This window comes from Siphateles boraxobius, unplaced genomic scaffold, assembly GCF_051911475.1.
Source record: "Siphateles boraxobius isolate OS27281-9 unplaced genomic scaffold, OSU_SipBor_1 120, whole genome shotgun sequence".
Lineage (NCBI taxonomy): Eukaryota > Metazoa > Chordata > Actinopteri > Cypriniformes > Leuciscidae > Siphateles > Siphateles boraxobius.
The window spans coordinates 2,258,235-2,281,423 of NW_027508723.1; the positions used below are offsets into that span (position 1 = coordinate 2,258,235).

At 38.5% G+C, this 23,189-nt stretch overlaps 2 protein-coding genes across 2 annotated transcripts in view; both read left to right on the forward strand.

The window, feature by feature from the left end:
• Window positions 1–6,235, forward strand: part of mlxipl (MLX interacting protein like) — a 47,884-nt gene extending 41,649 nt beyond the window's left edge. Inside the window, exons 16-17 of the mRNA XM_077222481.1 lie at window positions 520–649; window positions 3,156–6,235. Of these exons, the coding sequence (XP_077078596.1) occupies window positions 520–649; window positions 3,156–3,280 (255 nt within the window). The 3' untranslated portion in view covers window positions 3,281–6,235. The remainder of the gene's footprint in view (window positions 1–519; window positions 650–3,155) is intronic.
• Window positions 6,236–8,056: 1,821 nt separating this feature from the next.
• Window positions 8,057–23,189, forward strand: part of srrm3 (serine/arginine repetitive matrix 3) — a 115,661-nt gene continuing 100,528 nt past the window's right edge. Inside the window, exon 1 of the mRNA XM_077222596.1 lies at window positions 8,057–8,189. The gene's annotated coding sequence lies outside the window, so the exon portion shown is untranslated. The remainder of the gene's footprint in view (window positions 8,190–23,189) is intronic.

The following is a 23,189-nucleotide window of genomic DNA, read 5'->3' on the forward strand; positions in this document are numbered from 1 at the left end:
AGTCAAAGGTTTTTACAGAGGGGATTTCACTATCACTCCATCAATCAGAAAATACTGTGAATGTTTCTAGGAATGTTATATAAATCAGGTGATATATATATATATAGCTGAAACTCGAAAAATTAGAATATCGTGCAAAAGTTCATGTATTTCAGTAATTTAAATTAAAAGGTGAAACTAATATATTTAGTATACATAACTATATACATATGCATGATCATACTTTTCAGAAGGCCGACATCTCTGTATTTAAAAATCTTTTTTTATTGATTTCATCTAATATTCAAATTTTCTGAGATTTTGGGTTTTTCATAAGCTGTAAGCCACAATCATCAAAATTATAACTTTTGCACGATATTCTAATTTTTCGAGTTTCACCTGTGTATATATATATATATATATATACAATGTTTTTGCCTGTAGTGTCTCGCAAAACATCTGTTCTGGTCCTATTAGCAGGATTAACTCTGTTAAAATGCAAGTCGTCCATATTTTCCTGAACTGAAGCCGTTCCCGTAGTTCAGCATCATCATCGAGCCGCTGTTCGAGTCGTTTAACGGGATGGTGTCCACAGCGAGTGTTGATGATCTGTGTCGCAGCTCTCTCTCCTGGCTGGACCAGCACTGCTCTCTGCCCGCGCTCAGACCAAGTGAGTGTCCAGCATCTCTACACATCTCTACACATCTCTACCTGATCAATCATTGCAGTGCCAGCGTTTCATTCGCATAGTTACATGTGTGCAAACTAGGGCTGTAGTCAAGACCACCTTTGTCGAGTCCAAGTCCAAAGAGGTTTGAGTCCGAGTCAAGACCGAGTCCAAAGAGGTTCGAGTCCGAGTCAAGACCGAGTCCAAAGAGGTTCGAGTCCGAGTCAAGACCGAGTCCAAAGAGGTTCGAGTCCGAGTCAAGACCGAGTCCAAAGAGGTTCGAGTCCGAGTCAAGACCGAGTCCAAAGAGGTTCGAGTCCGACTCAAGACCGAGTCCAAAGAGGTTCGAGTCCGACTCAAGACCGAGTCCAAAGAGGTTCGAGTCCGAGTCAAGACCGAGTCCAAAGAGGTTCGAGTCCGAGTCAAGACCGAGTCCAATGAGGTTCGAGTCCGAGTCCAGACCGAGTCCAAAGAGGTTCGAGTCCGAGTCAAGACCGAGTCCAAAGAGGTTCGAGTCCGAGTCAAGACCGAGTCCAGGACAGGAAAATAAAGTCTTATGCATGACATTATCAAGACAATCATTTTGGGTTATTATTTGTTGATCTAAAAGCAAAAACAGTGTCACAACACCCAGGATTATAAAATATAGACATTCCCCTTGATATCATATAATCTTCTAATCTAAAGAAAACAGAATTATACCTCATAATAGCAGTGCTTCACTGTGGATCTGAAAGACGAATACTTTCACAGATGCCCCCCCCTTCAATCACAATCGTGTGCAATCGCGGCTCACACCAGAGCAAATAAACGGTGCGTAAATAAACGGCTTTTATGTGTGCTTACTGGGAACATAATAAAGACACCTGGACTCGGTCGAGACCACAAGACCAGTGAACGAGACCAAGACAAGTCCAAGTCCGAATACCAACGAGTCCGAGACCATAGAGAAACGGTCTCGAGTCCAAGACCGGACTCGAGTACTACACCCCTAGTGCAAACTGTCAAATATATTTAGGAGTACAAAGTGTGCAAAGAAAATGTAGGTTCCTGTGGGTCCTTAAACCCAGACATAGATATAAACACTATATGTCGCCTTGGGGTTTTAAGCATGCTTCAAAACCGCCGCCATCTTGGAACAGGGGTCTTGTCATAGGAAGTAGCTGGGTAACGCTGAATTCATGGATGAAGCCGGACTTTTGTGCTGCGTATGGATGTTCACACGAACGAAATCTAAAAACCAGACGGCAAGGGAAAATTACATTTTACAAGATTGTGAAATTTTGTACATTTTTTTGAATTTCTCTGGACTCTATTATAAATACATGTCTGACCGTTGGAACGAACCAAAACAACTAGAAAATCGCATTCATGGTGATTTTATTTCTGTTAGACCTTTTCCTACATTGACGCTGATGAGGGGCTCCCCTGTTTCAAAATGGCGGCTCTGTTGGCGCATTTGTTCCAATGAACTGCCGTAGCCAAAGCGACATCTAGTGTTTATATCTATGAAACCCAGAAAGCAACAATCCTTGTGTACCAGATGTGAGCCAGATCTAAGCCGACACTACGTTGCTGTCTGGGAAAAGTCTTATATTTGGTTTTGTTTTTTTAATTTAAGGTCATAAAAATATCTGGTAACCTGAGCTGGTGTGATTGAGTGGAGGTGGAGACCAATTTGCATATACTAAATTAATTCTAAATGATGTAGAGTTACAGTCAAGCTATTTCAAGGCATGAAGAAATTATTTTCACAGGAAAAATGTCATTTTGATTATTAAAGAGTAGTTTTAACAGATTAAATGATTGACTGCAGGGAGAGTTTAATGCAATATGAAATAAATATAAGCAAGTATTTGCTTATTGTCTACTGTTGATGAATTATGACAAGGTTTACTTTATGGTGTCTAAATAGTAATATATTTTAGATGTTTGGAAGCGTGCATATTTTAATATCCCTCATATGTTTGAATGAGCAGCTGTAAGTAGAAAAGACATTTCAAAATAAGAGTCACTGTGTATTCCGGGAAAGTCTGCATTATGCTGGTTATTACTGATATTTTAGTTATGCAATAAACTGTATCTGGCATTTAATGTAATTCAATGTTTTAAATTTATTCATTTATATGAAAATATTTATATTTTTTAAAAATCAAATACTACTCCTATAGCTATGCCTTTATTAAGGAAAAACGTATTATTTAATACATTTTCATTGTGCCCCTAAAGCTTTTGTATGTGCACATGTGCTTTTAACGTCAAGCCCTGAAATTATTGCCAAAGTCACTTCACTACATTCTTGCCTATTTATCACTCCATTTCTCATACGTTTATTTCTGTGTGCACAAGTGTTGGCCAGTACTTTTGAACTTTATAGTCTTTTACCAAATCAAAAAGTAATTAGAGGATGTCTGTCATCGTGATTTTACATACAGTAAAGTGTATGTTTATTAATTGTTTTTAAATGATTTAATAAAGGGTTATAACTTCCCCCCCCCTCTCTCTCCAGCTGTTTTGAGTTCTCTCCGTCTGCTCAGCACCTCCACATCAATCCTCTCAGATCCCAGTCTGGTTCCCGAACAGGCCATCCAGGCCGTCAGTCACGGACATGCATCCCTCGGCTACAACCAATGACATTCATCCCTCATCCCTCGGCTAAAACCAATGACATTCATCCCCCATCCCTCGGCTACAACCAATGACATTCATCCCTCATCCCTCTGCTACAACCAATGACATTCATCCCTCGGCTACAACCAATGACATTCTTCCCTCGGCTACAACCAATGACATTCATCCCTCGGCTACAACCAATGACATTCATCCCTCGGCTACAACCAATGACATTCATCCCCCATCCCTCGGCTACAACCAATGACATTCATCCCTCATCCCTCTGCTACAACCAATGACATTCAACCCTCATCCCTCGTCTACAACCAATGACATTCATCCCTCGGCTAAAACCAATGACATTCATCCCTTGGCTAAAACCAATGACATTCATCCCTCATCCCTCGGCTACAACCAATGACATTCATCCCTCGGCTAAAACCAATGACATTCATCCCTTGGCTAAAACCAATGACATTCATCCCTCATCCCTCTGCTACAACCAATGACATTCAACCCTCATCCCTCGGCTACAACCAATGACATTCATCCCTCATCCCTCTGCTACAACCAATGACATTCATCCCTCATCCCTCGGCTACAACCAATGACATTCATCCCTCGGCTAAAACCAATGACATTCATCCCTCATCCCTCTGCTACAACCAATGACATTCATCCCTCATCCCTCGGCTACAACCAATGACATTCATCCCTCGGCTACAACCAATGACATTCATCCCTCGGCTAAAACCAATGACATTCATCCCCCATCCCTCGGCTACAACCAATGACATTCATCCCTCGGCTACAGCCAATGACATTCATCCCTCATCCCTCGGCTACAACCAATGACATTCATCCCTCATCCCTCGGCTACAACCAATGACATTCATCCCTCATCCCTCTGCTACAACCAATGACATTCATCCCTCATCCCTCGGCTACAACCAATGACATTCATCCCTCATCCCTCGGCTACAACCAATGACATTCATCCCTCATCCCTCGGCTACAACCAATGACATTCATCCCTCATCCCTCATCCCTCGGCTACAACCAATGACATTCATCCCTCATCCCTCGGCTACAACCAATGACATTCATCCCTCATCCCTCGGCTACAACCAATGACATTCATCCCTCATCCCTCGGCTACAACCAATGACATTCATCCCTCATCCCTCGGCTACAACCAATGACATTCATCCCTCGGCTACAGCCAATGACATTCATCCCTCATCCCTCGGCTACAACCAATGACATTCATCCCTCATCCCTCTGCTACAACCAATGACATTCATCCCTCATCCCTCGGCTACAACCAATGACATTCATCCCTCATCCCTCGGCTACAACCAATGACATTCATCCCTCATCCCTCTGCTACAACCAATGACATTCATCCCTCGGCTACAACCAATGACATTCATCCCTCATCCCTCTGCTACAACCAATGACATTCATCCCTCATCCCTCGGCTACAACCAATGACATTCATCCCTCTGCTACAACCAATAACATTCATCCCTCATCCCTCGGCTACAACCAATGACATTCATCCCTCATCTCTCTGCTACAACCAATGACATTCATCCCTCATCTCTCTGCTACAACCAATGACATTCATCCCTCATCCCTCTGCTACAACCAATGACATTCATCCCTCATCCCTCGGCTACAACCAATGACATTCATCCCTCATCCCTCTGCTACAACCAATGACATTCATCCCTCATCCCTCGGCTACAACCAATGACATTCATCCCTCATCCCTCGGCTACAACCAATGACATTCATCCCTCATCCCTCGGCTACAACCAATGACGTTCATCCCTCATCCCTCGGCTACAGCCAATGACATTCATCCCTCATCCCTCTGCTACAACCAATGACGTTCATCCCTCATCCCTCTGCTACAACCAATGACATTCATCCCTCATCCCTCGGCTACAACCAATGACGTTCATCCCTCATCCCTCGGCTACAGCCAATGACATTTATCCCTCATCCCTCGGCTACAACCAATGACATTCATCCCTCATCTCTCTGCTACAACCAATGACATTCATCCCTCATCCCTCCGCTACAGCCAATGACATTCATCCCTCGGCTACAACCAATGACATTCATCCCTCATCCCTCGGCTACAACCAATGACATTCATCCCTCATCCCTCGGCTACAACCAATGACATTCCCTCATCCCTCGTCTACAGCCAATGACATTCATCCCTCATCCCTCTGCTACAACCAATGACATTCATCCCTCATCCCTCGGCTACAGCCAATGAGATTCATCCCTCATCCCTCGGCTACAACCAATGACATTCATCCCTCATCCCTCGGCTACAACCAATGACATTCATCCCTCGGCTACAACCAATGACATTCATCCCTCATCCCTCGGCTACAACCAATGACATTCATCCCTCATCCCTCGGCTACAACCAATGACATTCATCCCTCATCCCTCGGCTACAACCAATGACATTCATCCCTCATCCCTCGGCTACAACCAATGACATTCATCCCTCAGCTACAGTCAATGACAGCACGCACTCTCAAACCCGCAGCCAATCATTCGACCCTCATGCTCATCCAATCACAACTGCAACGAACAATAACAATGTTCTCTCTCACAAATGCAGCCAATGCTCTTTCCCACAAATATATAAGTGCTTATTGATGGTAAATGTTTTAGTTGTCTGTTCTTTTCATTATTTATAGGAAAACAGAAGCTGATCAGAATTGATGCGTTTTTCAAGTGCTGTTTAATGCCTTAAAGACACGGCATACGTTTCTTGTGTTGATGTTATTGCTTTGTAATTCTCAAAATATCAACGAATGTGAGTGTTTTACAGTATAACGTCCTGTGCCTTGTTTACATTACAACATGTCATTTCAGCTTTTCTTCGGCTGGTCTTTTCAACAAAGTGTGAATTTCCCTCGAGGAATAAATGTAAATGTTTGACTGTGTTTGTCTTGCAGCATTACACACATACGATGACCCAGAACTTTATGTAATGCTTCAGAGGCACAAACCCCATGTTTTTTGGGGTGAGACCTATTAGATAAACCGCTATCTAGCATACAGTTGAACTAGCATGAAAAGTAACTAGATTTAATATCTATACCCAGAATGTAATTGCAATTGTAAAACATAATAATAGTTTGTACACTTTCTACTGCATATTGTGTAGATATTAGCAAATTATTTCATTACATTTCCTTAATTTTTTGATTAATTGAGAAAGGTGTGTGTGTGTGTGTGTGTGTGTGTGTATGTGTGTGTGTGTGTGTGTGTGTCTGTGTCTGTGTCTGTGTCTGTGTCTGTGTGTGTGTGTGTGTGTGTGTGTGTGTGTGTGTGTGTGTGTGTGTGTGTGTGTGTATATATGTGTGTGTGTGTGTGTCTGTTTATGTGAGTTTGTGTTTCTTTATATGTGTGTTTATCTTTATGTGTTTGTGTGTGTTTCTTTATGTATATGTATATATGTAGTGTGTGTATTTCTTTATGTGAGTGTTTGTTTGTGTGTGTGTGTCTATATGAGTGTGTTTATTTATGTGTCCCTGTGTGTGTGTTTGTTTATTTATGTCTCTCTCTCTCTCTGTGTGTGTGTGTGTGTGTGTGTGTGTGTGTGTGTGTGTGTGTGTCTATATGAGTGCGTGTTTCTTTATGTGTGTGTGTGTGTCTATATGAGTGTGTGTTTCTTTATGTGTGTGTGTGTGTGTGTGTGTGTGTATATATATGTGTGTGTGTGTGTGTGTCTGTTTATGTGAGTTTGTGTTTCTTTATATGTGTGTTTATCTTTATGTGTTTGTGTGTGTTTCTTTATGTATATGTATATATGTATTGTGTGTATTTCTTTATGTGAGTGTTTGTTTGTGTGTGTGTGTCTATATGAGTGTGTTTATTTATGTGTCCCTGTGTGTGTGTTTGTTTATTTATGTGTCTCTGTGTGTGTGTGTGTGTGTGTGCATATGAGTGCGTGTTTCTTTATGTGTGTGTGTGTCTATATGAGTGCGTGTTTCTTTGTGTGTGTGTGTGTGTGTGTGTGTGTATATGAGTGCGTGTTTCTTTATGTGTGTGTGTGTGTGTGTGTGTGTATATGAGTGCGTGTTTCTTTATGTGTGTGTGTGTGTGTGTGTCTATATGAGTGCGTGTTTCTTTATGTGTGTGTGTATATATATATGTGTGTGTGTGTGTCTGTTTATGTGAGTTTGTGTTTCTTTATATGTGTGTTTATCTTTATGTGTTTGTGTGTGTTTCTTTATGTATATGTATATATGTAGTGTGTGTGAGTATTTCTTTATGTGAGTGTTTGTTTGTGTGTGTGTGTCTATATGAGTGTGTTTATTTATGTGTCGCTGTGTGTGTGTGTGTGTTTATTTATGTGTCTCTGTGTGTGTGTGTGTGTGTGTGTGTGTGTGTGTGTGTGTGTGTGTGTGTGTGTGTGTGTGTGTGTGTGTGTGTGTGTGTGTGTGTTGTAACAAAATGACATGTACAGAAATGTGTCTGTCTGGTAACCGTACCTCACCAGGTGTCGCTAGTGAGTTCACACTTTTATACTCGTCTTTCCATCACACATTATAAACGCCTTTAACTTACTCTTTTATGAATTGTTGTTGTTATTATAATTACTTAATTTGGCTGTTTTTAGGTTCCCTCTGATTCTTTTTTTAACGTGATGTGATATTCGTCTTGAAATGAGTCCGTGTTGCAGTGGCGCCTCCCGGCCGCTGGGTGGCGCTGTGTCTGACGCGCTTCGCTGAAATCGTCCCGTTCTCGGTCGCTGTCCAGCACTGCGCGTTCAGCACTGCGCGCGGAGGACAGCTCCCGAGGAACACACACACACCAAACCACCGCAAAACCAGAGGAAAACACACACCAGACCACCGCAGAACCGCATCCTCATCCACAACACCAACCGGTAAGATTATTCACCAGATACTCGCAATAAATAGTGCAGGAACAACACGAGAGTGCGGGTGAGCATCAAACACACACAAACGCACACGACGCTCTAAGCGCTTAATGTGATTAAACGCGATTACTATCAACGCCGATTCTTTTGTCCTTTATGTACTCTGTTTATGTGTCTGTGTAAATCAGAAACATGACATTTAATAATATTTCCCTCTTTAACGACCGTCCGACAAATATCTGTTTCGGTCATAATAATAAGACGTGTTTGAAATGAACGATGACGTATAGTAGTTTACGTTTTTACTAAAAAAAAAGTATTGATTTAAATTACATGATCTCTATGAATTTTATCAAATAATTGTGCAATAAATGCGTATTACGGTAATCATTAGAAATCTGACCCGAGCCAAAGTGAAGCAACATTCAGTAAGACATTATTCTATTTCATTTAACGTTATCTTTAATTATAACAAAAGGGGGTTACACTTTATTTTTATGTGACGTAGTTACATTGTAACTGGTCAAATAAGACCTGAGTAATATTAAATAACTACACAAACTTATAGATTTACGGTTAGGTTTTAGTTTAGGGTTAGTAACTTGTTATTATGCATAATTTACTGTTATTACTATAGTACGCACATGTAGTCACGTGTAACTACGTCACCTTAAAATAACGTGTTACCCAAAATATCATAAAATCTATCAAGAAGTTTCCAAATTTGTATATCCTATTTGTACATTATCACTATTATGTACCAATTCAAGTAGGTTCTAGTACTTGTTTATTCATTTTGCATTGATACTTTGATGTATACAACATAAGTTATACTAAGCTATGTGTGTTATTCTAAATGCAAAATTGTCTTGTAGAGCTTCTTATATTTATGCATCACTGTTCTTATTTCTGATGCTAACTGAATGATGTGTAATATGGACGTGGTATTTCTGGAATAGTAAAGCTGCAGAGGTGATGTGTGTGTGTGTGTGTGTGTGTGTTTGTGTGTGTGTGCATTGATTGACAGCTCCACACACCCTCACCTGAAGAGCTGTACCCCGTCTTTACTCAGGGGTCACTGCCTCAGAAAGACACATAATGCAGAGGAGTTAGATATCCACCGCTGGTTGTCAGTAACTCCCGGTGCGGCGTTTTATTCTGCATATCCGCAGTTATGTAGATTTATGTCAGCATGATGAGGCTGCTCTGAGCTGGTTAACTGGATATATTGTGGATATAAGGATGTATTTCTCAGTCTCCAGAGGAAAAGGCTGTAGAAATAACATGCATGGCGCAGATCTGGTGTTTCAAGGGTTTTAGCTCTGCAAACCTAAAAAAAGTTCGCTTGCACATGATCCGGATTCAGTAAACACTGTCAAGATGCTTAAGCTTTCCTATGTTTTCTGGAATTCTGTTTCTGATCCGCTGTCTGTGAGGGAAACTAGTGAACGGTCTAAAAATATTGACTGAGAAATTTAAGACTGTATTGAAAAAATGTGCAATGTTTGCGGAGTCTTTTTTTGCGCTGCAGCTATGTGACAGTAAATAAATCTGAGATCGGTTTTGTGTGTGTGTGTGTGTGTGTGTGTGTGTGTGTGTGTGTGTGTGTGTGTGTGTGTGTGTGTGTGTGTGTGTGTGTGTGTGTAAATGTTGAGAGTCTCTGAAAGTAATTCCAATATAATGTAAGTGGTGCTTCCTTGTGTAAAACTCACGAGAGGATGATGGCACGAGTGTTAGTATTACTGGACCGTCTGCTTAAAGTCCCTGTAAAGGCAATAAAAAAAAAATTGTAAACACATTATAAATGTTAGAAATGCATTGCTAAAACACATTGCAAAGACTGTGAACTGTGAAGTACTGAACCGTTAAACAGTTTTTCTCCATTCATCATATCAAGAAGAGCAGGAGTAATTTTGTGAAGAGTCACCCTGATGGGCAATCGCCTCTGTAATGATCATTTTACACAGAATAGTTTTATAAACTGTTTTATTCTGGCTCTGGAGTATGGGGTTAGAATTCGGTCACAATTGTGCACGCGCAAGATCACATTTTGAGCGTGCAAAAGGGCATTTCGCACACGCGTGACCTGAGTTTTGCGGAGAAATGTTCGTCTCGCAGATTAGAAAATTGAAGTGTTCAATCCATTAAACAAATTATACATAAACATCTTCCACCATGTATTTTTCCTCGTCCACAGTCGGTGATGCAGGGAGTCTTGTGATTGGGTTTTCAAGCCAGCCAATCAGAATTTAGCACCCTCATCTCTGATTGGCTGGAATTATGGCGTATTGTAACGTTGTGTTGAGCAAGCGAGCGTCTGCGTCTTACGGCTGGTATGGAAGGAGCAAGAAAGTGAAACTTTGCACATGCGAAAGAGAACGTCTGCGCACATCCAAATACTTATTTTAAATGCAAAATTGATTTTCATTCGCTCGAAATACTTTCTTATCTGGTAGATGAACATTTCTCCTCAAAACTAAGTTCACGTGCGTGCGAAATGCCCTTTTGCAGAATTGTGGCCGAAATCTAATCCCATACTGGAGGCTCAAACATGAATGGCGTTGTAAATCCGGCTGGGACAGTTGAGGGAGGCTTTTTTTTATCATTCACATTTGGCTGGGTGGATAATAACACATTTTTTTCTGTGGTGTGACAAACTCAGAACACATACTTAATTTTGACTTTACATGGAGTTTAATATCTGCTAACACTTTATTTTGATGCTCCTCCTTTTCCCCTGCGTGTCACCTATCTCTCATTAGAGTATTAGTGGACTGTTGGGTCAGGGAAGTGCTTCCCAGAGGCATTGAACACTCTTCCATGTTGATTGCGGATCATAGATCAGACGTGTTTGGCGGATGAGTTTCTCTTTTGTAAATTCGGGCTACAAATGTTTGCCGGAGGATTGAAAGAGTGTGTTTGCGCCCCCTAGAGGCCGCGTCATCTCATTAATATTCGTATGTTTTGAGCTGAAATATCTGCATATTGACAGCTTCTGAAATGCAAACACTTATGCATACATAGAATAAACTTGTTTATGGATTGCAATAAAGGATTTACACACATATGTATCTCTATAAAGCTTATTTATAAAATGTAAACATGTTTACATTTAGAGGCCGATTTTACACTGATATTGTGCACTTCATTGTTTAGATCATGCTAGAATATATCATTCTGCAAGCAAAAAAAACATCTTTCTCCATTGATGGTCTTTTATTCATATTAATTGCTAATGTTTAATCATATTTGCTACATTATTATATGTTTCACCTATTCTCTTAAAAATGGGCTCTTAAAGCAAATGGTGTAAGGATGAAGTCAAAAAAGTGCACACTTTATGTACGTATGTATGTATGTGTGTGTGTGTGTGTGTGTGTGTGTTCCAGCATATGCCTGTCCTCTAACTGCACATTGGAGTGTGTTTAATGCTAAATGGGAATGTTGACACTCAGCAGACTCCAATTTTTCTGTCTATTTATAGAATTTCACAGCAGAGTTCATCTAAAAACATCATTACAGAAGCACAGTAGAAATAGCAGAAATGCATGTAGACCTTTTGCCATTTCTGTCTGGTAGAACGTAATAAATGCTGATTCTTTCACAGACGTAACTAAAAAAGGTGTGCTCGTCACCAGCTTAAACCTTCTCTAGTGACTTAGTAAACACAAATTAATTTCCAGCCGGTCTGATTAAAAAAACCTGAGAATATTAACAATGCATTTTACCATACACACGCTGCATGCATCACAGTAATAATGTGGCGCTTAAATTATTTTAAAATATGTGTAAACAGTATTTATAATGTTTAATAATATTAACATTCTTAAAATAAAAGTTTACATTTGTAAAAAATATTAATATTAATCAATAATATTGTTGTAATAAAATATTGATACTATTTAATAATATTAATGATGTTATAGTAAAAAACATTATTTTGTCTTGTCGTTTGGATATGGATGTTCTTATTTAGATTTAAAGGGATTTTTAATTTCCTTTAATTGAAGTCCATTTATAATTTTTGCCATTATTTTCATGACTCTTTTCTGACCCTTAGAATTATTTTCTTGCAACAGTAGGCCTAGTTAACCAAGCGTAACCATAACTCAGTAAACTCTCAGAGCACTCGGTCTGAATTTACTTCTGAGTCTCTCAGACTGGTTTTACGAATCAAATCAGTGGATTGATTCAGATTCGTTGAGGTCTGCGTTTCTCAAAAGCATCATATTCCATCGTTTTTCCACCAATGGTCTGTAGGATCATCTTAGCTCATGATTCTGTGCTGATGGAGGGAGCAGATGAAAGGGCATTATTGAAGGCATGAGGGAAGATGAAATAAAAAACCCAAGTGAAGATGGAGGCTGTCTGTTTGAAGCTGTTCTCTTCTCTTTCTATCCTCTGCTGCTTTTTACTGACTTCACAGTCGCTTTTAATGTCTCTGCATCAGAAACCTCAAAATACAGCCTATTTACATTCTTAATGCATGATCCTGCTGGTGTTGTGTATGGAAGCGTGTTTCCGCCACAGAGTAAAACATTTTAAATGATAATCTCACAATTGTGAGGTTCAGGTTACATCTTTATTATGTCAGAATCGCATGTTATAAGTCACAATTGCATGTTATAAAGTCAGAATTGCGAGATATAAACATGCAATTCTGAGAAAAATGACAGAATTGCGAGTTTATTTCATGCAATTGCGAGTTTAGCCTATATGTCATAATTCTGACAATTAGTCGGACTGACAGCATTGTCACAAATGCGTGTTATAAAGTCAGAATTGCAACTTTATATCATGCAATTCTGATATAAAAAGTCAGAATTGCAAGATGTAAAGTCGCAATTACCTTTTCTATTTTTTATTATATGGCGGAAACAAGCTTCCATAGTTGTGCATGATTCATCAGTGCAAAAAATATCATAATCAGTCATTCTTAAAAATAAAGGTTCCTTATTGGCATTGATGGTTCATTGAAGAACTTTAATCACCGATGGAACCATTTAATTGCATAAAAGGTTCTTTATAATGGAGAAAGGTTCTTTATAATGGAGAAAGGTTCTTTATAATGGAGAAAGGTTCTTTAGAATGTTCACTGAAAGGTTCCAAACATTCTATTGTGAAAACCCTCTTTTAGAAGCTTTAAGAGTGTAAGATGCAGTGGCTTTCGATGGCACACTTTATCTTGGCATATCGGAGCTCAGTTTGAGACATTGTGGAGATCTCATGAAACTCTAGTGGAGATGAATGTGAGATCACTGGGGTTTTAGTTTGTGGGAGAAACAGTTGAGATATTAAAGCGATTGATTTTTTCCATTCTGTGTGTGTGTGCTGATACCTGTACATCTGCACTCTATTCCACTGAATAATAGAGAAGAGTGTCTGTCTCAGGAGAGTGTACACACACACACACACACACACACACAGAGAAAGATCAGGTGGTCTTGAGTGATTCAGGTTTCCAGGTACAATGAGCCGTCGCACACCTCAAACATCACACTAGAAGACGTTTCTGTGTCTCGAAGTTCAACAGGATTTGTGTTGGACTGTTGATTAGCACAATTCATTTCCATGTGTCCCTCATTTTTTAAAGAAAACAGCAAAAATCTGGGATACAGTGAGAGATTTACAATGGGGTCAATCTTTAAACATTAAAAGCACAGCCACAAGACATAAACAATATGCCTGTTAACACTGTTTTAAGCTGGCTTAACCTTTTACTTTGCATCCAATTTTATAACTCTTGTTACCATGACAATGCAAAAGCAATGCAGTAAACCGTAAAAACTTAAAATGACTGTAAAAACGATGGCTCATGTTTTAACAGCAGAATTCATGTACAGAAAGTGCTTTTATAACATGACAAGCTTTGAAAAAATTAGACACTTTCATTGTCAGTGCCTCATTATAAATTTATTTATTTATTTATTTATTTATTTAAATTAGCAATTACATTTTTTTGTGGTAATCCATATCCTGCCTGTCCACATCAATACTGTGGATTGAGAATTTATAACAGACTTCTTACATAAAATGCATATAAATATCAGTCATCACTCTATATCTGCCGATAATATGTCTTAAGAAGATTTTTAAATGCTTAGTTTTATGATCAAAGCTCTGTAGTTTTAAAACATATAATGCAATGAAATACAATGATGATTGAGAGATGAACAAATAAACATTCATCAAAAGCCTGATGATCATATTTCTTACATGTGAATGTGATTTTTCTAAAAAATCAAAAACAGATGCATAATGAAGTAAACTTTAGATGCTTCAGTCCGGAAAGTGTTCATCTTGAAGATATTCTTACGTTTACTTGACAAAAATCAGTGAAGATTTCACAGCAAAAAGACACGTGAAGCACGAGCTGAAGGTGGACGTTTGTACAATTATATTAAAAGGCTTTTACTTTTGATCATGTTGACCATTTAGAGGCCTTAGAAATTTGCATAATAAATAAGATACTGTAGGCTTTATAGGTTTGCAAGTGTGGTATTATGTGGGCAACTACAGTACATTGTTTTGACAGAACGCACAGTGTGTGTGTGTGTGTGTGTGTGTGTGTGTGTGTGTGTGTGTGTGTGTGTGTGTGTGTGTGTGTGTGTGTGTGTGTGTGTGTGTGTGTGTGTGTGTGTGTGTGAGATTTGACTGGCAGCTCAAGACAGCTCTTACTGCGTTACTGAACTTCCCATCTTCCTCTGGAAATATTTCTTCCTTTTCATAAGGTGCACACACACGCACACACACACACACACACACACACACACACACACACACACACACAACAGAAATCATGTATACATTAGTCCAGATGCTCAGATCACGTGACCTTCTCATTATCTCTGGCTATAAAAGAACAGTGGCATTTATAATTTATTATGATGCTGAATAGTTATAGAAGACAATAAAATTCACAAACATGCCTTGAGCAGCACAGAGAGACAGACAGACAGAAATAGAAACTCTTCATACTTTCACCAACACATTTATTTAATGGCAGTGTCTGTTCACACTGAGGTTTGTTGGCAAAGTGTGTTTTCCCACGTCAGATTTGTATCTCTGGTACAAATATCCTCTTCTATTTAAACTTTGCATTAAAGGGGTCCTATTTGCCCTTTTACAAAGTCTTGATTTTGTCTTGGGGGTGTACTAGAATATTTTTTCATACTTGATTGTTCAAAAAACGCATTATTCTTCACACATTTTAGATTATTATACCTTTTCACAAGGTGTAAAATAAATCTCTGATGTCCCCAGAGTGTGTTTGTGAAGTTTTAGCTGAAAATACCCCACAGATTTTTCTATTTAGCATGTTAATATTGTCACTTTTTGAGTGTGAGCAGAAACGCACAGTTTTTGTGTGTGTCCCTTTAAATGCAAATGAGCTGCTGCTCCCGGCACAGGGGGCGGAGCTTCAAGAACTTGTGTCCTTTTACACACAGATGCACTGAAAACTTTTAGCCTTTTATATTCAAACCGGAGTCAGACAAAGATGGAGAGACTCAAGAAGAAGTGACAACATGTAGAAGCAACAGGACATTTCTGAATGGTTATTTGTTGAATATATGTAGCTTATGTGTCTATCTTCTAGTCCTCGATTAGTATATTCTGTCATGATAATCTATAAATCGCGTTCACGGGGCGGGGGTTATGTAAATGTTAGGGTTGATGATGTCACTAACCCAAGAGGAATGTCCTGTATTTTGTTATAGTCATTAAAAAGCAAATATCTCCCTTTGCTTTGAACTTTGAGCGTTGTGACTTTACAGATGTTCTTTATGCAGCAACATTACACACTAACTAAAGTTAGAAAAGTGAAATCATAATCAACCACCCCTTTAAAAGTATCAATCACTATTTGTGTTTATTATAAACAAAATGCTATTTGTTGCTATTTAGTGCAAATGTGTAATATATAGCATTTTTACTCTTATTATAAATAGCCGGTGCCTTTATCAAACTAGCGCATTACTTCTGCTTGCACTTTATCACTTACACTTACATCTATTATTGTAAACAAAATGCTGTTTGTTGCAATTTATACTCAGTGCAAATAGCATATACCTTTTTTACACTTATTATATATGAGTCACAGACTTATTTTATAGGGTCTAATTTATAGCGTTTACAGACCCAAATATATCACACAGTCTGATCTCACATGCAGAAACAGGAAATAACATATTTCGAAGGTTATGTGTGTTCTCGCATCACTCACATTCCATGATTGAATTAATGATGCCATTCAGAGTAATACAAGTGTCCTTTACAGAATGTGTCCTGAAATTATTTCTCTTTTGAACAATGTTCAAAAGCATCAAAAAAGGACATGAAAATCACTTCGTTTTTACCAGAATTCTGATTTCTTGTGGCGTTCACGCGTTGCATATGAAGGCATTTACTCGATAACACACCAAACAAACTCTTTTAATGCAAGTTTTCAGGTTTTCAGGTTAAAGTCAAATGGGCTGGCATACTGTGTGTCATAAGCTCCGCCCAACAGAAAGTCAGCTTTTCTGGGTTGTTTTAGGAGTCTTTCTAGGGGATTCATGCAATCGGCAACAAAATGTTTTGACATCGCCCTGTTATATTTACCCATACATCACAGTTTTATTGAATACAGTATGTAATCATTCACAATGCAGGGTGGAGAAAATAAATGACCCTTTGAATTTAGTAACTTGTTCACTAGCAGTCAAAAGTTTTAGATTTTAGTTTAGATCTTTACAAGAGTGTGTAACATTGTCACTGTTTCTGTACCACAGTCCATTATAAACCACATCATGGATAAAGTTTACAAAGCCATAGTCAGGTGAGGATCAAGGGTCTTAATACGTAATATAATAATAGCAATTAGTTGATTGTCTCACGAACGTAACCAGCACATTTCCCCCCACATAGCAAACCCATAATACAGCGAGGGAGAAGAACCACATGAAACTATGCAACTATATATTTTTTCTAACAGGGTAGTAAAAGTTTAGCTGGCTAATATGAGCTGTTGTGGCTGAGCTGGCGTAAAGCGTAAAGCCTTGTTTATACTGGACGCGTCCGCATGAGCCCAAAGGTGCGCGCGGCAAAATTGGCATGATTGTAACAGCGTGCGCGCCTCCGCATCCCCTAGACACATTTACTACACACAATAGGCTTTTTTTCTCTGATTTTGGAAACTCGATCGACTTAAAATGCTTCCCAGATCGACGGGTTGGTGATTCCTGTAACTGTTTTACGGTCAATGACAAGAGTAATCAGCTGTCTCACGAACGTAACCAGCTCATTTATCCCCACATAGCAAAGCCATAACACAGCGAGGGAGAAGAATTAAGTTACATGAAACAATCCAACTTCATATTTTACACCACTGACAAGGGAAAAGTCACTACTCACGGTGTTTATGGCTAGCTTCTAGCTTTCTGCGGCTTCTCTTTCGAGGTAGAGAGGAAACGCGCTCTGTAGCGCTGTGTGTTCGCTGTCGGCTACGGTAGAAACATGACGTCACAATATGTCGACCTTCATAGAAGGGGATTCCCGCGGTTATGTAGATATAAAAGCCTCATTCTAAGGTAATAAAAACATTACGGTTTATTAAGTAAGTTCTTTATACACCACAGAACACATGGATGTCATATTGCTTACTCAAATTCTTTACACATTGCACCTTTAAAATAGGTTTCTTATCTCACCAAAGCTACACTTATTTGAACAAAAATATTGTATCAAAGATTCCTCAAAAATATGAAGCATAAAAAAGCATAAATGTTCAAATCATCATATTATAGTGATTTCTGAGGGATCATGTGACACTGAAGACTGGAGTAACGATGCTGAAAATTCAGCTTTGATCACAGGAATAAATTACACTTTACTATATATTCTCATAGAAAACAGCTGTTTCAAACTGTAATAATATTTCACAATTTTTGGATAAGTTTGGACCACAAATCTGTTTCAGTTGATCAATATCTCAGTTTTTTTAATGATACCACAGCCCTCTTTAGGTTTTTCTGCAGCATCTCAATCGGCTAGTAATACATAATTGTCTCCAATTTAGAGTTTCACTTTCTTTTTTACAGCCTGCCATGTCAATGATCACTCAGTGTCTTTAGAAGTACAACGGTTTATGTGTTATTACTAGTTATCATATATAATTGTGAAGATCAGACCAGTGCAGTAATACAGATTTTTTTTCCCCAAACTTATTCTTGCAGATGTATTTAGTTTGCAGATTTCTGTTCTGTCGTGAAAGCAAACATTTAAATTAGAGATGATGAGTCATGATGGTAGACTCGACACGTTAATGGACTAGTGAGTTTAGAAGTTTTTCTTTCTTATTAGCATTATTCTTAGATGCATCGTCTATGTGTGAGTTTTAGTGTTGACAGCATGCTAAGGGTTGTGTAAAACAGGATTTTGAAAGACATCTGTTCTGCTCACCGTGGCTGCATTTATTTGCTAAAAATACAGTAAAAACAGTAAAATTGTGCAATATTATTACAATTTAAAAGAACTGTTGACTTTGTGAATATATAGTAAAGTGTAATTTATTCCTGTGATCAAAGCTGAATTTTCAGCATCATTACTAGTGAGTTTAGAGGTTTTTCTTTTTTATCAGCATCATTTTTCGATGTATCGTCTGTGTGAGTGTTTTATGGTGTTGACAGCATGCTAAGGGTTGTGTAAAACAGGACACTTTTCAAAAACAGCATTTATGGACTGGCTGCGTGGTTTTCAATGCACTTTATCTTTACAGACCCCGTGGAATGGCTTGGTATGCACAATTACCTTTGACGTGTTGACATATTTCCTATTGAATCAGTAAGTTTGAGCACGTCCTTTAAAAAAATCAAAGTTTCTCGTATATGTCCCATCACCATCAATATTTTTGGTACCTGTAAATATTGAAATGAAGCAGATATACACTGGCATTCAAAAGTGTGTAAAACAAATTAATATTTTTAATATTTTAAGTAGACTAAATAGCATTTGGTTAGATGTTTTTTTAAGGCTTATTATTAGTAGTATAGTTATTTGAGTAAATGAAGTTGCAATGAATCTTGGGATAGGCTAGGCTGCGAAGAATCTGCTCAGTCTAACTTTTGCGGCCCGGAAAAAGAAGGACGCATTTCTAGGCTGAATTTGAAGGAGCTTCCGAATTTGGACAGCCTTCGTTTGACCCTGGATGATTAATTGGCTAAGCCACGCCCCCTCCACTCGCTCGGACAAACAGTCAACATTCGCTGACGGGCGCTACGGCAGCTGTCACAGCAGGAGACATTTCACAGGAGGCAATTGATGATTTTTGGAGACAGAAAGATTATATAGATATATATTTTGGTAGAAAGTTGTCTAAAATGTTGTGCTTCAATATGTAATTAATGGTTCATGATCAAATTAAATATGTAGAGGTCTAAGTTGCATACGTTTCCAGGACGAGCCTTTTTACCATCTTTACCAAGAGTACCTCTCCGTTAGTGTGGTGCTACAGTATTTACATGAATCATTTAGCACAACATTGCTAACATTTGTTATCTCGGTTATTTACAGATACGTTAATGAAGCTAAGTGACATGATGCACAACGCAGCTAGAAGCTAACGTTAACGTTTTCTAATGTTAGGCTAACGTTACGTTAGAGATGTTAAATATGTTGGTGACTTATCTTAGAACAGATGTAGACATCCTTGTTTAATTTATCCACGTTTAGTTGGTATTGTGGTCTACTGCATAACTTAATCCAGACAGGGTAAAAATACTTGGGTAAAAAAAACACACCATCGCCCAGCCTCTCGGGATACCTAGTGTCGAGTTGCATGTACCCCATGCACACCGTTTGACCATTTTAAACTTAAAAGGACAAGAAAAAACATAAAAAAGACTGAAAACTGACTAACTGCAATGCATTTAAATGGACGAGGAAGCAGAGAATGTCCGAGTGTATTGTGTTAGCTATGCGCACTGTGATTGGCTCATCGCGTTTGTAGGCGTGGCTTAGCCATAGGTCACCCTTCGAAGGATGCAGCCTCTGAATTGAGACACAGCTATTGTGTAAGAAAAACGGGCTAAGCTTTTGCCCAAGCAATCTTTAGTGTTGTAGTCGAGCAGAAGCTGTGAAGATTGTGATTATATGATTATCCCAGAGGAACCTGCTAGAACACTGACTGTGTGATGATGATCACCCGTGCATGTAGAGAGACAGAAAGAGAGGTCAACAGCTGCAGAAATGGACATCCATATGCCTGAGGTGGAAAGAAAGGCTGTCTGACCTTTTCCAGCACATGGAGAAGACTTGATATGAGCTTCAGGGCTCAGAGGAACATGCCTGAGGCTTCTGAATAACATCTCTCTCTCTCTCTATCTCTCTCTCTATCTCTCTCTATCTCTCTATCTCTCTCTCTCTCTCTCCCTCTCTCTCTCTCTCTCTCTCAAACTCTGATATCTGTCACAATCACAGCGCGTGATTCATGCATGCCTGATTATTCATGCGTGATCCCTCATGTCTATCTAACCACGTGTGTGTTGTGGGAGTTTAAATCATTTGTACTGGATCAATGTTGTTTTTCATAGATTATCTCTTAAAACAACAAACCATTTTCAGTGTTGAAGATTTCAATACTTTTTCCACTGTTTGAATGATAATCTTTATTTATTTCTTTGCTCTAAAATACCTTAAATTATGGTGTTTTCAAAACGCAGGAAGAAAATATAATTTATAACAGCAATATTTACCTACATACATAAACAGTCAGTATGTTTTTTATTTAATTATTTGTAGAAATTAATAGTTTTATAAAGCAAGGATGTATTAAATGGCTCAAAAAAAGTGACAGTAAAAATGCTTTTATAATATTAAAAAAAGATTATATTTAAAATAAGTGCTGTTTATTTGAACTTTCTACTCATCAAAGAATACTGAAAAATAAATGTATCACCATTTCCACAAAAACATGAACTGTTTTCAACATTGATAATAATCATAAATGTTTCTTGAGCATCAAATCATCATATTATAGTGATTTCTGAAGGATCATGTGACACTGAAGACTGGAGTAATGATGCTGAAAATTCAGCTTTGATCACAGGAATAAATTACACTTTACTATATATTCTCATAGAAAACTGCTGATTTACATTGGAATAATATTTCAAATTTTTCTGTATTTCTTATCAAATGAATGCAGCCTTGGTGAGCAGAAGAGACTTCTTTCAAAAACAAAACTTTGAACAGGAGTGTATATCTAAACCATTTCAAAATTTCTATAAGGGACTTCCATGAAAATTTTTGAGTGTTTTGATCATTTTTAATATTTTGAGCAATTCAATGTCAACGGATCTGAAATTAGAATTGATTCATTGAATTGGAGAGTTTGAACTGATTCACAGAAATGAATCAAAGCAATTATAATGCCATTTCTGCTGCTGAACATTAATATTATTTAAACATTTCTGTCTGAACGCTTATACTCGTTGGCTACAAGGCTAGTGTTTATATAGGAAAAACCCACATTAAATCATACATAATATTGCAATGTTTACAGTGTTGCCTAATTGTATGGAAATTCTCCCAGTGCTGTGTATTAGGAGAGCGCATTTGATTATTCAGCTCTAAGATATGCAATATAATGTGGCACGAAAGTGATTTAGTGTTTTGTCATTCTACACTAATACATGGTGTAAAATGAGCTTGCTAAAGAAAAAGCTGCGCTGTAGACACTTGTCACACTCCTGAAAGATGTATTTAAATTAGTAGTGCCACTGTTAGTGACCGACATCTAAAGCAACCAATCACAGTTCGTTTTGTTCAGCATCATGTTTAGGGGCATGAAATGTAAAGTCGATGTCCCTGCAATAACAGACTGGCTGTAAAACTTGGACATATTTTAAAGGTGCAGTGTGTGATTTTTAGCGACATCTAGTGGTGAGGTTACGAATTACAGCCAACAAAAGTTATGGTGGCCGACAGGAAGTGATGTCATCGTCCGAGACAGCAGAGAGTAGCGAGTTCAGCAATGAGGTTTCTTTACAAGGATAAATTAAGAAATTATGTTTACTTAATTATTCAGTAAAACTATATGTTATTGCGAATATTATTGTTACTTGTTCATCATTGTGTCAGTGTTTTATTCGCTGAACTAAGTTTGCTTCCTTGCACGAAGAGCAACATAGTAACGAAACGCGTTTGTCCGTTTAGGGCTACGGTAGAAATATGTCGGCGCATTTCAATGATCGGGAACCCGCGTTGTGTGTGGACAGACACTGCTCACTCTAAGGTCATACAAATATAACGGTTCATTAAGTAAGGTCTTTATACACCACTGAAAACATAGTTATGGATCTTATATTGCTTTTCTGTCAATAAATCCTCATTAATATTACACAATGTACCTTTAAAAAGTCTACGCCGTTGGCTTCACGCACTTTTGAAAGTCCAGCGTTTATTTGTTCCTGATAAGCACTCATTATCACGGTTGTAAACACGGCAGCTTTCCTCTTCCATGAGGGGGTTTGGCTTCACGACGGCTTTGTTTCCAGACCGACAATTAAAGAATGCGACACACACGTCTCGGGTAGAGATTCAACCAGTCAGACGACAACTTTGAAAACTCCTGAAGTGTCTCCAGTTTTGTGTGCCTTATGCATCAGACGTTCAGCCAACTATAATAAAAAAACTTGGAAATGGAAAGAAATGGAAACATTTCTATTTTTAATGGGGTTTTTTTCATTAAAAAAACTTTTTTTTCTTTTTTTTCATCCTTAGAATTTTTTTTGGCTTTCGCCCCTCGTATACCACAAGCCGCCATCACCTGCATCAATTAAATATAGCAAAACATGTGTGTGTGTGTGTGTGTGTGTGTGTGTGTGTGTGTGTGTGTGTGTGTGTGTGTGTGTGTGTGTGTGTGTGTGTGTGTGTGTGTGTGTGTGTGTGTGTGTGTGTGTGTGTGTGTGTGTGTGTGAGAAAGAACGGCTGATATTCCACGGCTGATTCAACCGTGGACTATCAAGG